This window comes from Heloderma suspectum, chromosome 8 (assembly GCF_057233095.1).
Source record: "Heloderma suspectum isolate Gila_16-S chromosome 8, 16-S_ref, whole genome shotgun sequence".
NCBI lineage: Eukaryota > Metazoa > Chordata > Lepidosauria > Squamata > Helodermatidae > Heloderma > Heloderma suspectum.
In genome coordinates this window covers 33,466,473-33,482,165 of record NC_139465.1, presented here as the reverse complement: position 1 = coordinate 33,482,165, position 15,693 = coordinate 33,466,473, and the positions used below count along the sequence as shown (strand labels likewise).

Sequence of the window (15,693 nt, the reverse complement as noted above, 5' to 3'; positions counted from 1 at the left end):
AAAAAAGTATCTTGGAAAGACAGCAATTCTTTCATTTGGCAACGACGGCTAGAAATTTCCCTCAATGTTGTTTGTCCAAGCATGTGCCTTTTCAGCTGTATAATATGGGAATTTGGCAGCAGTGCCCTTCAGAAGCCTGGAGGCTGATGATCCTTAGAAGTATTGCCTAATGATCCTATTAGCAGTCAGATAGTAATTATAGGTGGGAGGGAACATTAGAAACAATTATAGGCTTTTTGTGTGTGAAATAAATCGCTTAAGGTTTAATAGAACTTCCTTTTCTATGAAATAGAGGATATCATAGATCAGCTCACGTTTAATTAGGAAAACCAGAGGCTTTAAAGTTGGAGATTTGGAGGCCAAAGTAAATTTGACAGCATAAATCAAAGTATCAAAAATATAAGTGTTTAAGCTAGAGCTGCATGAAAACTATTTCCCGATATTCCCCAGCCTGTTTGTGGATGATGAGATTAGGGGGATCATTTTGCTGAATATTCTTGGCGGGGTGGGGGGTGGGGTGTTCTCTTAATATGTTTTCAGGGCTGGGGCTCACCATTAGCAATGGCAGTGTGTCAGGGTTCCCCTTATGACCTGGACCCTCTAAGTAACTCCTTAAGGATCTCTTGCCTCCTTAAGAGTCCCACCTGCCTTCTTTTAAACTTCCCCTTCCCAGTAACATGGGTTTAGGCTGTAGATGTGGGATGATTGACACACCAGACACTTCGGTTTAACCACAACAGTTTACTGGTAACTTTAAAGCAAGCAATCACAACTAAAGGCATTTACACCATAGAGCTGAGTGATACAGAAAGCCTTCAAAGAAAATAAAAGTTGCAAAATGCAAGTTCCTTTACCCTAGATGTACTTAGACTTCTCGAGGCAGCTTCCTTCTGCTCCCTCTTCAGGCTCTGGTCTCCCAGATGCTGCTCCTACTGGCTCTCTCACTCTCTTTATATACCTTCCTCCCTCAAAACCGAAAGTACTGTTTCAAACCTGAAGAAATGAAACTTAACTGGGGAAATGAAACTGAAACTTAACTGGCAGGGATACACTCTTCCAACAGAAAACTCCAGGCCTCAAGGCCTGACCTTTTTATCTTGCCTCTGTAGGTCTCGAACCTTTACACAGTGGTGCAGCTTCTTTCTTTTCTCCTTTTCTCCTAGCTGTGTGGGCATCCTGGATACCATTTAGAATCTTTTCCAGTGCCCTTTCTGGAGGACGTTGTGCATGTGTGAGGGGGGAGGGCAGCAGCCACCACAAAAGAATGGTAGAAAGTATTCATCAATATGGCCCTCTTTTTCAGGGGGTGGGGGAGAAAAAATCCTTAGACATTTTGCCAGGAAAATATCCTCAGAGAAATTTCAGCTCTGCACTTATTTAAACATGGATGTTCCCAAGTCACTATAAAAAAGAGGTGAGAGAGTTCTGATTAGGGATATCTGTCACTGGTAAATTCAGTTCTTTTTTGGCTCAACAGAGTTCCGCAGTATGTACGACTCGATTTGTATCTGCAAGCCGAACTTCAGGCTGTTCCCTGAACTCTGGGAACTTTTTTGCACATTTTGAGGGGGAAGGTTCTGCAATTTGTGCAAATTACAGCTGATTTGCACAAATTATGGCCATAATTTGCACAAATTGCTCAGAAATGTGCTCAAATTGCAGAACCTCCCCCTCCCATGCAGAATGCCCAGAAAATCTGAAAAATGGCTGGACTTGCTGCAGATTGTATTGGGCACTGCACCAGGAACCAAAATGAAGTCCAGGGGGCCAAGCCTAGGAAAACCCGTTGAACTCCCCCCGCAGTGGATTTCTCCAACATCCCTAGATCTAATCTAAGCAACAATTTTGCTTTTAAAATCAGACCTTGTCCCCTCTTTTGAATGAATGAGGCAGTATTATATTTAAACACATGGAGTTGGATCCAAAGGTTTTCTTCCTCCAAAAGCAGGAATCTTCAGATGGAAGGAGCCCTTCCATTGCATGGAGTCCTTCCATCAGGCAAAGACTCCTATCAGAAGAAGGAAACTTTTGGATCATATCCATGATACTTTCACATCTAATTTACCCCTTTGTGACATGGGCTGAATCTGCACATAGCAGCTATACCGTTATCATACCGTTATCATAGCTATTGGTACACATGACACCAGTGGGCACCAACAGTTATGATAACGGTATAAGTGCTATGTGTAGATTCAGCCATGGTGATAAACAGATCTACAAACAGTGGGCTTGGTCCTTCTTCTTCCCATACAATTTTGCTCCTGCAAAGAACCCCAGTATGCTGCACCCATGGGGGCCTTGAGAGAAATGGGTTTACTGGTTCTTCATTTTCTGGGCCAGACAAAATGCACAGCTGGGGCATCTGTGCGTCCATGTTGAACTTCTATCTTGCACTTTACATTACATATGTGATTGTGAGGAGGAGTGGGCAACTTACCACAAGGAGGATCAGAACTCATTAAGCATATGTACTGAGGTATAGATATGAGAGATCTAGATATACAGATATGGCAAGGGTAAAAAACAATAACAACAACAACAATGATTGAAGAAAACTAAAACTGGGTACCATTTTGTACACTGGGGTTCAAATTAGGTCTTGGATTAGGAGAGGTTGAATTCCAGGCTGCTATTTTATAATATTTGGCCCCAAAGTTACAGACAGTTATTAATTCAATTATGTTTATTTAAAATATTTACACCCCACCTTCCTGTCTGTAAGGATCTGCAAGTACTTTAGAAAAAATAAAGATATAACAACGTTATAATAATACAACTGCACCACTAGCAGCAATACAAAAATGCAACTAAACAAGGGCATAAACTAGGCACAGGCAGCGTGTGGCCTTCCAGATGTTTGGGAGCATAGTTCCCATCAACCCAAGCCAGCATAGCCAATGGTGGTAGTGGCGGTGGGGTGATGGGAGTTGATGACCAAAACATCTTCAGGGCCACAAATGCTCCACCCTGACAGCAGGGTCTTAACTTGGCATCTTAGTGGAAGGGCTAAGTGAGCCTCCCTTTGAATTCCAGGTGCTGCCATTTATTACATTTATTTATTTATTTATTTATATCCCACCTTTTTTCCTCCTTAAGGAACCCAAGGCGGTGTACTTAGCCCTCCTCCTCCTCCTCCTCCATTTTATCCTCACAACAACAACCCTGTGAGGTGAGTTGGGCTGAGAGTCACCCAGTGAGCTTGCATGGCCAAGTGGGGACTAGAACCCAGATCTCCCGACTCCCAGTCCAATATTCTAGCCACTACACCACACTGGCTCTCATAATTTATCTGCGTAATTGATATCCTACTCTTCTTCCAAAGAGTTCTGGGAGGCATAAATGTTTCTCTCCCGCTATGTTATTTGCATATCAAAGCTATGTGAAACATAGTGACTGGTCCAGAATCACCCAATGAGCTTCATGGTTAAGTGTGATTTAAGCTTCAGTTTTCTTAGTTGTAGTCCAATTCTCGAGCCACCATCTTTCTAAGACCGCAGGTAAATTCATGTGGGAGAAGCTGTCCTTAAGATATCCTGGCCCCAGACCATTTCAGGTCAAAACCAACACCTTGACTTGAGCTTGGAAATTAACAATTTTGTATCAAAGTTGGACTTCCATACTCTATGTGGCATGCCTCAGCTAATCGTGTTGTTAATGCTGCTGTGTTTTGGACCAGTTGTAGTTTCCAAATACTTTTCTATGTTGAACACATTACAATAATCATTCACATTGCCATAATGCTCCACACTTTTTTTTTTGTCCTTACATATTCTATTCCTCCCTCCCTCCCTCCCTCCCTCCCTCCCTCCCTCCCTCCCTCTTTGTTTTTCTCCAGTTTTGGCATGATTCATGATGGAGAAGGGAACCCCTGCAGAAAAGCTGAAGGTAACATTATGTCACCCACTCTCACGGGAAACAATGGAGTGTTTTCGTGGTCGGTGTGCAGCCGACAGTATCTTAACAAATTTCTCAGGTAGGTTTCAGGTTGGAGGGGTTTTCTTTTTGATTCTCAATTGTGGGACAGATATGCTTGGAGAGTAAAGCTCTATTTGGGTGTTCCAAATCACGTGATGAACATGTGCGGTGTAGGTGGGCATTGGCCCTCCTCTCCCCCATTATCCTTGTCTTGAGGGGGAAGGTCTGAAGAGGGGAAACATCTGTGATGTAGAACACTGGTCGTGCAGGGTTCTCCATCACAAAGAGAACCTCTGCTCACAGAGCAGTCTCCCTTCTTCAGGCATCCCTCCTCAACACATCGACAGTGGAGGATGGGGCTGTAAGGTCAGTGGGCAAATTAATCATGTGATGTAGAACACACAGATAAGAGTTAAGTCTTCTACTGAAAAGGGATATACAGAAAATTACAGCAGAAGTCAACATGTTTTGTGATGGACCGAAAGCTGTTCTTCAAATGAAGGCACCAGAATAAAAACGTGTTATAGTAATATAGGCCTATGCTTTAAAAAAGAAGAAGGTATTTTGTATATTTTAATATTAAATGGTAGTTCTTACAGATTCAGTTAATACACATGTACAGCATGGGCAGGCAATGTAGTGATCCTGGTCACCTTTCTTGGCACCCACCAAAAATGTGAATTTTGCACATTGTCATGGTTCAGGACTACCTGGAGCACAGAGCTGTGGAAGACAGCCTCAAAAGTTTCATGAACCATTTTCAGGGTTATCAGAGTATGCTTGACCCCATCTGTAGATGGTTATGAATAAGAACATAGGAAGCTGCCTTAGACTGAGTCAGGTTGGTCCATCTAGCCCAGTATTGTTGACACTGACTGGCAGCGGCTCTCCAGGGTTTCAGGCAGGAGTTTTACCAGCCCTGCTGGTCTGCCAGGGATCGAACCTGGGATCTTTTGCATGCAAAACATGTGCTCTACCACGGATATTTGGGCTTTCTTGGAATACACTGGCTTTCTTGAGAGCCAGTGTAGTGTAGTGGTGAGAGTGACGGACTGGGAGCCGGGAGATCCGGGTTCTAGTCCCCACTTGGCCATGGAAGCTCACTGGGTGACTTTGGGCCAGTCACAGACTCTCAGCCCAACCTACCTCACAGGGTTGTTGTTGTGAGGATACAACGGTGAGGAGGAGGATAATGTAAGCCGCCTTGAGTTCCTTGCGAGAGGGAGAAAGGCGGGGTATAAATGCAATAAATAAATAAATAAATAAATAAATAATACCATGAAGAGTTAATGGATGCAGTCTGAGCTGCATATCACCCTGTGCTATTCTATGGACATAGAATAGCTGCAACGCAGTGATCAAGTTGGTCATTCATCGATGCATTTCTTCCTTACAGTACTGCTCAAGCAGCTTGCCTGGTAGATGAACCCAAGCAAGTCGGACAGTACAAATACCCTGATAAGCTCCCAGGGCAGATCTACGATGCTGACACACAGTGCAAATGGCAATTTGGAGCAAAAGCAAAACTCTGCAACCTGAGTTTTGTGAAGGTACTTCTCTCCTTTTTCTTTTTGCAACTTCCTGACAACGTTAGAACTTGCAGTGGAGAATAACAATGAGTTATGAAGAAGGAGTGTATGAATGAGTGGAGGGGTTCCAATGAGCTCCAGGGTCTGCAGTCTTTCTAAACCTTAAATTGTTTGGCAAAGCCATGGCTTGCTTTGAAGGTGTTAGCTTGGATGGAAGTCAAGGTGGTCCAGCATAGCTGGAGGAAAAGAGTGTGCTCACAGGATGCAGAGTGTAATTGCAGGGAATATGGGGAACTCGGGTAGGGGAAGAGTAGGGGATGCCCAAGCTTCACTGTGCAGTAGGTGTTTTAGGCTGCACTCCTATAACCAATTTCCTGGGAGTAGCCCCACTGACCTCAATGGAACGTTTGAGTACACATGGATAGGATTGTGTCATTACGGAGCAATCCTACCTGCCGCGGATAGCAGATCTGAAGGTGGATGAATCACCTTATCCAAAGTCCTGCTGCCAGCCTCAGGCTGGAAGTAAGTGAGGAACAGCTCCCTTCTGTGCCATTCCAGTTTTGTTGTTGTTGAACTACTTCTCTTCCATTGCAACTAGGGATGGCGCTGGCACTCAGCTCAGTCTGGGAGTCCATTGGACTCCCCTCCCCCTGCTTCCATCTCCAGGCTGCGCCTGCTGAGCCATGGCTCTGCTATACCCCCCCCCCACTCACTGAACCGCCCACACCTACCCTGAGCCATCGCCAAGCACCCGCTGTTCCTGCAGTCACCTTTTTGGAAAAAAAAAAAGGTGCCTCGGAAACTTCCGAAATCTAATACTGCACACACAGGGCAGTAAAGGCCCCATCTATGCAAAATTACAGGCAGTGGAGGGTCTCCATTCACTTACATTAGATTTTCAAAGTCCTCCTTGCAAACATGGAGGGGGGGAATCCACCCCCTCGTCATGGTTTCTCGGGGCAACTGGACCCATGGCGGGGGTGTGTGTGTGTTCCCCACTCCCACCTCCAGTTTTCACGAGGAGCACTTTGAAAATCTAATGTGATGGAGCTCCTCCGCTCCCTGTAATTTTGTGCAGATGGGGCCTTTACTGCCCTATATGTGCAGTGCAGCATTACATTTATGGAAGCGCTTTTTGTAAAAATTGGGGGTGGGGGGAATCCCGCCCCTGCCCACCATGAGTCCTTGGGGCAACAGGACCCAATGGGGGGGCAAAGGATTCCCCACTCCCCACTCTCATTTTCACGAGGAACACTTTGAAAATCTCATGTTAGTGAATGAAGCGCCTTATTCGCTTTTGTGCAGATTTCCTAAGTTGCACAAATTTCCACTCTAGACTGAATCAGCCCCGCTTTAGTCTATGGAGGAAATTTGTACAGCTTTGAATACTACTGGCTGCAAGCATTCAACTGATGAGAAAAAGAGTGATATGTGTGCATGTGTGAATGGAATCATTCTGTGGTTTTTCAAACACTTTAAGTTTGTTTAGTATTTTCTAAAAAAAACCACACTCAACATTTTGCTAGTTGCCTTGGATACTTCATGCAGAAAAGTGAAAAAAGAATAACTTCAAAGTAAGTCAATACAGTATTGAGAGAGTAGACAAGAAACCACAAATCTCAGGACTATTTCTTTTTCATCGGTCTCCTTGTTTCCAAGACACTGGGAACAAAAATTGGGTTGTTCCAGACATGAATGATTAAGATTAATAGGTGCTTCTTCTTTTTTACAATTGCAGGATATATGTAAATCACTGTGGTGCCATAAAGTAGGTCATCGATGTGAGACAAAGTTTATGCCAGCTGCCGAAGGGACCCCCTGTGGGATAAGCATGGTAAGATACTGGACTCCTGTACAAAAGTCCTTGAGGATAAGCACCATTCATCCCACTGGGACTTATGTCCTAATTAAAATTCATAGCTTCAGGTGGTTAGTTTGTTAGATGGGAAACATGATAGGCTGAACAGCATGGTGTTTCTCTTGCATGTCTGCACCAAACCAAACCACAAGCATTCTACACATTAACTACCAGTCTGTCAGGGTGGAAACTGAGCCCATAGAGCCCCAGAGCAGTTCTGATTCTGAGGAAGAACAGCAATCTGTGGGAGAGGAGCTCGCTCATCTCTCACAAGCACAGCAGCTGGCAGAGATTCCTCCTGCCAGCATTCCTGAGAGAGAGAGTGACCCTGGCAGTGAGACAGCGCTGGAGGCGGGCTTGCTGGACGCTCAGCGCAGATGCAGGGAGCAATGACAGATGGAGGGCACTGAAAGGAGGCGCTCTGCTCGTTTGGCGCTCAAACAACGGTCACGTCCTGAGGACACAAGGGAAAGAGGGAGGATCTCTCCATAGCCCATAAGTTCAGAGTCTTCCCGCGGTTCTCCTTCAAACGGGGACCAACTGCCTTGCCTGGAGCTTAGGCTACTCTGCTATCTTTCCCCAGTGCTGTTCCTTGCTTAGTCGCTAGTGATTAGTATCTGTAAGAGTCATAAAGTAATAAAGGAATAAAGCCTTGGAAAGAATCCTCGTCGTCTGTGTCCTGAGTTGGCTATTGGAGGGGACTGCAAGAGACAGCTAGGGTGCTCCTGACACAGTCCCCACACGTATTAAATTAGCATGTCAGGGAGAAGTATCCTAGCCTAACCATCTCCTTGACTTGCCATCTTTTTATGTGCAGGGAGTTTTCTTTTTTGTGTGGGTCAGGCCTTGAACTACATGGTCATCCCCACTTATGGTTGAAATGGTTCAGACCAGGAAACAGTGTACACATAATTTCCCCAATGATGTATTTCAGCTCATAAAATAATGTTGTTCTACCAGTCCTTCTGTATTTGATCCTCCATCCCAGAGATGTAAAAAGGATATAAAGAGGGATGGAGAAGAATTTCATTTTGATTTGTTTTTAATTCAGACTTACTCTGTTTGTAGCTCCAAACAAAAACAGGAACAGAGTTTTCAGAAAAATCTTGCACATTCCCAAGCTTGGGTTTGTGTTCACAAAATGTGTACTTTAGAAAAATGCAAACTTGAAAAATATGGATTAAAACACACACACACTAGGGATGGGGGAGAATTTCTCCCCGAAACTTCAGGGGGCCGAGTGACAATGCATTCGGTCCTCCGAAGGTTCAGGGAGAAATTCTCCGCCACCCCCCCACCCCCCCGCCACCCCCCCGGGATGGGACTTACCTTTCACGAATGTCGCTCCCGGCGGCGGGTCCCAGCGGCGGTTCGGCAGGTCTTCGTCAGGGGCGGGGGCGGCAGCCGGTCTTTTGACTGGCTGCCGCCACCGCCATTACAAGAAAAGTTAAAAAATAACAAAAACACCCCTGTGATAGGCTACGTAACGATTAACGTAGTCTATCACGGCTAGATTTGCAAAGTCAGCCGTGATAGGCTACGTAAATCGTCAAGTAGCCTATCACGGGGCTTTTTTTTTTTTTCTTTTGAAGTTCACGGCTGGGGAGACGGGGTGCTTCTCCCCGGCCTGAATTTCGGCCAGGCGAGGCGGGAAGCCTCCCCCCCAGCCTGAATTTTGGCTGGGCGAGGCGGGAAGCCTCCCCCCCCGGCCTGAACTTCAGGGGGAGAAGCGAAGCGCCTCCCCCCCACCGTGAAGCAAGCTGCGAGACCAGGTAAGTGACTTTCGTACATCCCTAACACACACACACACATGCATTTTCACACTTTAGTGAATGGGGGAATTCTTCCCATTCAAATTTGTCCCATTTGAATGAAAAGAAAGACAGATTGCAAGTGAGATGGTCTGAGCTTCAAGGTGAGCTTGAGCATCACATATTCTCCGACTCCCCAGTAAACCGCTAGGGGATTTTCTCTGCCTGCCTGGGGAGAACCCCCGAGTATGGAAGTAATACTATGTGGACACTCAAACAGGGCCAACCACAGACAGCATAGTGGTTTCTACACACTCAGGGGATTCATGGGAAAATGGTATACCTCACTGGTGGCTGCCATTTCTGGACAGTGAAGGACACCATTTTGCCTCTCAAAATGCCTCTCAGAAAAATTCAATGTTGTGATGTAGTATTTTAATTCCCTATACTGCATACTGCATTTGGTCCCTATAATGCAGTATAGGGAATTAAAAATGGTGGCTGGCAGCACTGAGGAACCAGGAAAAGCACCAATACGTTTCTTGCCTTCCCTACCCACAAAATTCATAACACACACACACACGATACCCCCATATTGGCTGCCCCTATATAAGACAGGGAAATGGGAGGACATTTAAGTCCAACCCTATTTCATTTATGTGTGTTTTTTCTCCCCTCCCCCCTGTTTTTTTAAATTACATACACATAAATGCATATTTTCTTTTGACAGTGATTCAGTTAGCGAGAACTAAGGACAGACATTTTCCCCAAATTTATTATTCTGAAATGCAAGAAGGAAACTCCATCTCTCAATAAACCTATTTGTAAACATGTGATCTTGTTTTGCCTTAATATACAATGTTAATTTCATCATTATTGCAACATCCCAAACCCTGAAAAATCAATCAAAGGGAGAGTGATTTCCTTTTCTGTGTGTATGTGTGTGTCCACACACACACACACACACACACACACACATATACATATATAGATACATACATACACACACATATACACATTATTTAGTTGGGTAACAAGCCTGATGTCCTAACTGTGACCAGCAGCTGGTTTCAACCACAATTACAAACTGTGACTGTATTAGTTTGGTTGGGAGTGATTGTTGGATGAGTGGAGTGTATGAGTTGACTGGTTGATTATATATTTGAATGGTGGGTGGCTGTGGAGAGTGTGTGGGTATTTTACGGCGGTAAGGATGTGCCTAGGAGACTCTAATGTGGGGACCTATGGAGGAGGCACCACCATTCCAGTGACTTGGGGCAGAAGGAGATACGGTAGGAGGAGGGGGTTGGGACTAGGGGTGGACGAAAGTCACTTACCTGTCCTCGAAGGACGTTCGCGGTGGGGGGGAGGCGCTTCGCTGGTCCCCCCGCAAAGTTCAGGCTGGGGGGGGAGGCTTCCCGCCTCGGCCCGGCCGAAATTCAGGCTGGGGGGGAAGCTTCCCGCCTCACCCGGCCGAAATTCAGGCCGGGGAGGAGGCTTCCCGCCTCGCCCGGCCGCGAACGCGAAAGTTAAAAAAAAAAAAAAACGCCCCCTGATAGGCTACGTGACGATTCACGTAGCCTATTACGGCTAGATCTGCAAAGTCAGCCGTGATAGGCTACGTCAATTGTCACGTAGCCTATCAGGGGGCGTTTTTTTTTTCTTTCATTGCAATGGCGGCGGCAGCTGCCGCTCCCGCCCCGCTCGAACACCTGCCGAACCGCCGGCCGGACCCGCCGCCGGGAGGGACATTCGGCGAAGGTAAGTCCCGTCCCGGGGGGGGTGCGGGGTGCGGGGGGGTGCGGAGGATTTCTCCCCAAAACTTGTTCGGGGGGCCGAACACGTTGGCGCTCGGCCCCCCGAAGTTTCGGGGAGAAATTCTCCACCAACCCTAGTTGGGACATCAAAGTAGAATGGGCCACAGGTGTTTATACGCTGTTCCCCTTCTACCCCCCTCCTCTAGCTCTCATGTAGCTGGTAGCTCTTCCACTGTGCCCTCCTGTCTTGCAGTGCTGCTATTTAATGCCAGATCGGTCTGCACGATTTAATCGTGAATGAGAGGGCCGAACTGGTGTGTATCACTGAGACTTGGGTGGGTGAGCTGGGTGGAGTCAACCTGACTCAGCTCTGTCTGCCTGGGTACTCAGTGCAGCACCAACATAGGTTGGAGGGCTGGGGGGGGGGGAGTTGCCATGGTTCATAGAACTTCCATCTCTATCCCCAGGAGACCACTCCACCTTGGAGCAGGCCTTGAGGGGTTGCACCTGGTGTTGGGCCATAGAGACGGATTGAGGATGCTGCTGGTATACCGCCCACCCTGCTGCCCAGCATCCTCCCTGACTGAGCTGGCGGAGGCAGTTGCAAGTGTGGTGTTGAAGGAACCCAGGACGGTGATTCTGGGTGACTTCAACTTCCATGCTGAGGCTGTCTCCAGAGTTCCAGCTCAGGACTTCATGGCCTCCATGACAACCATGGGGCTGTCTCAGTATGTCATCGGCCCAACACATGAAGCAGGACACAGCCTTGATTTAATTTTGCTCCAAGTTGTGAGATGGGTAGTCTGAAGATCGGGGGGCTCCAAGTAATCCCATTGTCATAGTCAGACCATTTCCTGGTGAGATTTGAACTTACGGCATTACTCTCCTCCCGCGGGGGTGGGGGGGCCTATTCGGATGGTCCATCCTAGGAGACTGATGGAATCCAATGGATTTCTGAATGCTCTTGGGGATTTTCCAGTGGAGAGAGCTGGTGATCCAGCCAAGACCCTAGCCTCACTGTGGAACAGTGAGATGCAGTGGGCCATCGACATGGTTGCACCTGAGTGCCCTCTCCGGCACTGTGGAGCCCGTTCTGCTCCCTGGTATACTGGGGAGCTGTGGTCAATGAAACAGGCTGGATGTCGGCTGGAGTGCAAATGGCGCAAGACTCGGAAGTGAAGACGACCAAGCACGCTCTAGAGTGCATAATTGTGCCTATTGCGTGGCAGTGCAGGCAGCAAAGAAGGTTTATTTTACTGCCTCCATTGCATCCTCAGGTAGCCGTCCAGCAGAGCTCTTCCGGGTGGTCCAGCAGTTGTTAACATCTTCCCCAGTAAATGGGGCCCTGGCCCCGTCGAGGACCCACTGTGACCTTTTTGCATCGCACTTTGAGGACAAAATCGCTTGTCTCCACAGCGACCTTGATGCTGTTGTTAGTGCAGTACCAGTCGAGGTGTCTGATGCCACCATCTGCCCGATTTTGTGGGATCAGTTCCAGTTGTTACGGCCTGATGATGTGGACAAGATGCTTGCAATAATGCGACTGACCACGTGCCCTCTTGATCCCTGTCCCTCCTAGCTAATAAAAGCTAGCCGAAGGGGTATGATTGGGTGGGTCCAGGGAGTGATAAATGCTTCCCTAAGGGAAGGGGTGGTCCTTGCTGTCCTTAAGGAGGCAGTAGTGCGGCCACTCCTGAAGAAGCCCACCCTGGACCCAAAGGCATTAGACAACTACCACCCAGTCGCAAATACCCCTTTTCTAGGGAAGGTACTTGAGAGGGTTGTGGCGAACCAATTGCAGGCACTTTTGGAGGATACTGATTATCTAGACCCATTTCAGTCTGGGTTTCATTCTGGTTATGGGACTGAATCAGCCTTGGTTGCCCTGATGGATGACCTTCATTGAGAGAGGGACAGGGGGAGTGCAACCCTGTTAATTCTGGTTGATCTCTCATTGGCTTTTGATACCATTGACTATGATATCCTCCTGGATCGACTCCATGGGATTGGTATTGGAGGCACTGTGCTACATTGGTTCCAGTCCGACCTATGGGGCTGATTTCAGAGAGTAACATTGGGTAACTATTCCTCAGCCCCTTGGCAATTGAGCTATGGGGTGCCGCAGGGTACCATCCTGTCCCCAATGTTGTTTAACATCTATATGAAGCTGCTGGGAGCAGTCATTAGGGGATTTGGAGCTAAATGCCATCAGTATGCTGATGACATGCAGCTCTATTTCCCTGTGACATCTGAATCAGGAGAGGCTGTGCAAGTCCTGAATCAGTGCCTAGACTCAGTAATGGGCTGGATGAGGGCCAATAAACTGAAGCTGAATCCTGGCAAGATGGAAGACCTGTGGGTGAGTGGTTCCCGGGTCTGGGAGATAGGCTCATTGCCTGTTCTGGGTGGGGTTGCACTCCCTCTGAAAGATCAGGTCCATAGTCTGGGGGTACTCCTAGATCCATCATTGTTGCTGGAGGCCCAAGTGGTCGTGGCAGCTCGGAGTGCCTTTTACCAGCTTTGGCTGGTTCACCAGCTACGGCCTGTCCTGGACAGGGATAGCTTGACCACGGTGGTACAGGCATTAGTAACCTCAAGACTGGATTACTGCAATGCGCTCTATGTGGGGCTGCCCTTAAGCCTGGTCCAGAAGCTGGAGCTAGTGCAGAATGGAGCAGCTCGGCTGTTGTCGGGAGCTGCCCCTTTTCAGCGTGTAACTCCTTTGCTGAGGGAGCTGCACTGGCTGCCTATTCGCTACCGGGCCAGGTTTAAGGTATTAGTACTAGTGTACAAAGCCCTAAACAACTTGGGACCAAGATACCTGAGAGAGCGCCTCCTTCCCTACCAACCTGCCTGGTCACTGAGGTCATCAAAGGGCATGTTCCTGGTAGTCCCACATGGACCCATAGCCCGGTTGGAGTCCGCCAGGAGAAGGGTCTTCAGTGTGGTGGCCCCCTTCCTGTGGAATTCCCTGCCTTTAGAGGTCAGGCAGGCGCCAACATTGTGTTCTTTCCGGCACCTCTTGAAGACGTTCTTTCAAGAGGCCTTCCTTGCATGACCAGCCATGGGTTGTTGAATTCCACTTCATTGGGATTTGTCTTTTTAAAAATGTTTTAACTTTTTTTTAACTCTTTTAACCATTGTTTTATTCTTATGTTGTTCACCGCTCCAAAATCTTCTGAAGAGGAGTGGTATATAAATATTGTAAATAAAATAAATAATATACATATACATATACGTATACGTATACGTATACATATATCTATATCTATATCTATATCTATATCTATATCTATATCTATCTATCGATAGATATAGCAAAGACCATCCCCACAAGAAAACCACAGTCTGATGAAGATTGAGAATGTCCCCTGCTTCCTAGGATGTATGAAATGTTGAGGGTGTCAGCTGAGGGTAGAAGCAGGATAATAGGGTAGAATTGGCCTGATTGAGCTTATAATTGATTATGTATTTTGGATGGGTGAATACGGTCTGGCGATGTGCACTGTGAGGAACATTGTCTCTGGCCCCATTTCTCCCCCTTCCCAAACCTTAGGTACTTATTTGAATCATGTTTATTACTAATTTACCTTCCCACCTACTCTTAAGTTTTATCTTCCTTTCCACTCTAATGGTACATAATTGCTTATGTCTGGTTCTTCTTTTATCTCATCCAGCCATCCTGGCAAGCACTGACAAAGCTGTGGTTTTCTACATTCTTTCCTACAGTGGTGTCGAAGAGGTCAGTGTGTGCGATACGGCGACCACGGTCCCAAGGCGGTGAATGGCCAGTGGTCCACATGGTCTGAGTGGTCTGATTGCTCTCGGACCTGTGGGGGTGGAGTTATGTACCAAGAGAGACACTGCAATAATCCAAAGTAAGACATTGATATGAAAAGGTATTATTTTTATCATTATTTGTTATCCTAAAAAGATAGGCAACACAGTACATAGGGATGTGCAAATCCACCCCATCTGGGTTCTCCGGACACCCACCCAGCCCCTGCCCCTGCTTGTCGGTCCCCATACTGCACTCGAGTCCCTCCCATGCTCGGTGAGCAGCCCACACTCACCCTGGCGGCCTTGTCAAGCTCTGTGGTCACCATTTTTTGAAAAATAAAATGGCAATTGCAAAAATTTGCATATTTGCATATGTGCGGAAATGCACATTTTTGCAAATGCGCATTTCTGCATACGCGAATATGCATTCGCAAAATGTGCATTTTTGCAAATATGCACATTTTTGCAATCCACATTTTATTTTTCAAAAAATGACAACCATGGAGCTCAACAAGGCTGCCAGGGTGAGTGCGGGCTGCTTACTGAGTTCAGGGAGGGAGCAAGCGGGGCTCGGGGCTCAGCTTGCAGGGCTCGCAGGTGTGGGCAGAGGGGCTTCCACTGGATTCCCAGATGGAATCAAGCACCCGCACCATCCCTAACAGTAGATGTTTGGTCCGTGTGTGTGTGTGTGTGCATGTGTATTTTGCGGTAGGATTACAGAACATATAATGAAAGTGGGACATGCCACAAAATGTTGCACTGTATCCTCGGTTCTAACATGAGTGCTCCTGTTCAAGGTTATAGCCAGATGGCTTCCAGGATACCATAAACTGTAATGGGCTCAAGCAAGGCATTACACTGCCCCTCCCCTGCACAGAGTTTTTCATTTTTCTTTTCCAACCAACGCAACATTCTGCAGCTACTGAACTTGCTCGATTTTGGGGAGAGAGGGGCAGGGTTTGCCAGCTTGCAAAAAAAAAAAAAAATTCTTCCTCCAGAGATATTTTTTATACTTCTGGAAACCTTGGAGTTCTTCTAGCAATCTCATATCTCCTTCTTATTACTGGCCCCTTTTTGATTCCCATCATGTTACACTC

At 46.9% G+C, this 15,693-nt stretch overlaps 1 protein-coding gene across 1 annotated transcript in view; it reads left to right on the top strand.

Annotated features, from left to right (window-relative positions):
- Nucleotides 1-15,693, top strand: part of ADAMTS18 (ADAM metallopeptidase with thrombospondin type 1 motif 18) — a 185,465-nt gene that overhangs the window by 102,525 nt on the left and 67,247 nt on the right. Inside the window, exons 9-12 of the mRNA XM_084811929.1 lie at nucleotides 3,839-3,976; nucleotides 5,315-5,468; nucleotides 7,189-7,284; nucleotides 14,546-14,694. Coding sequence (XP_084668055.1) covers nucleotides 3,839-3,976; nucleotides 5,315-5,468; nucleotides 7,189-7,284; nucleotides 14,546-14,694 — 537 coding nt within the window. The remainder of the gene's footprint in view (nucleotides 1-3,838; nucleotides 3,977-5,314; nucleotides 5,469-7,188; nucleotides 7,285-14,545; nucleotides 14,695-15,693) is intronic.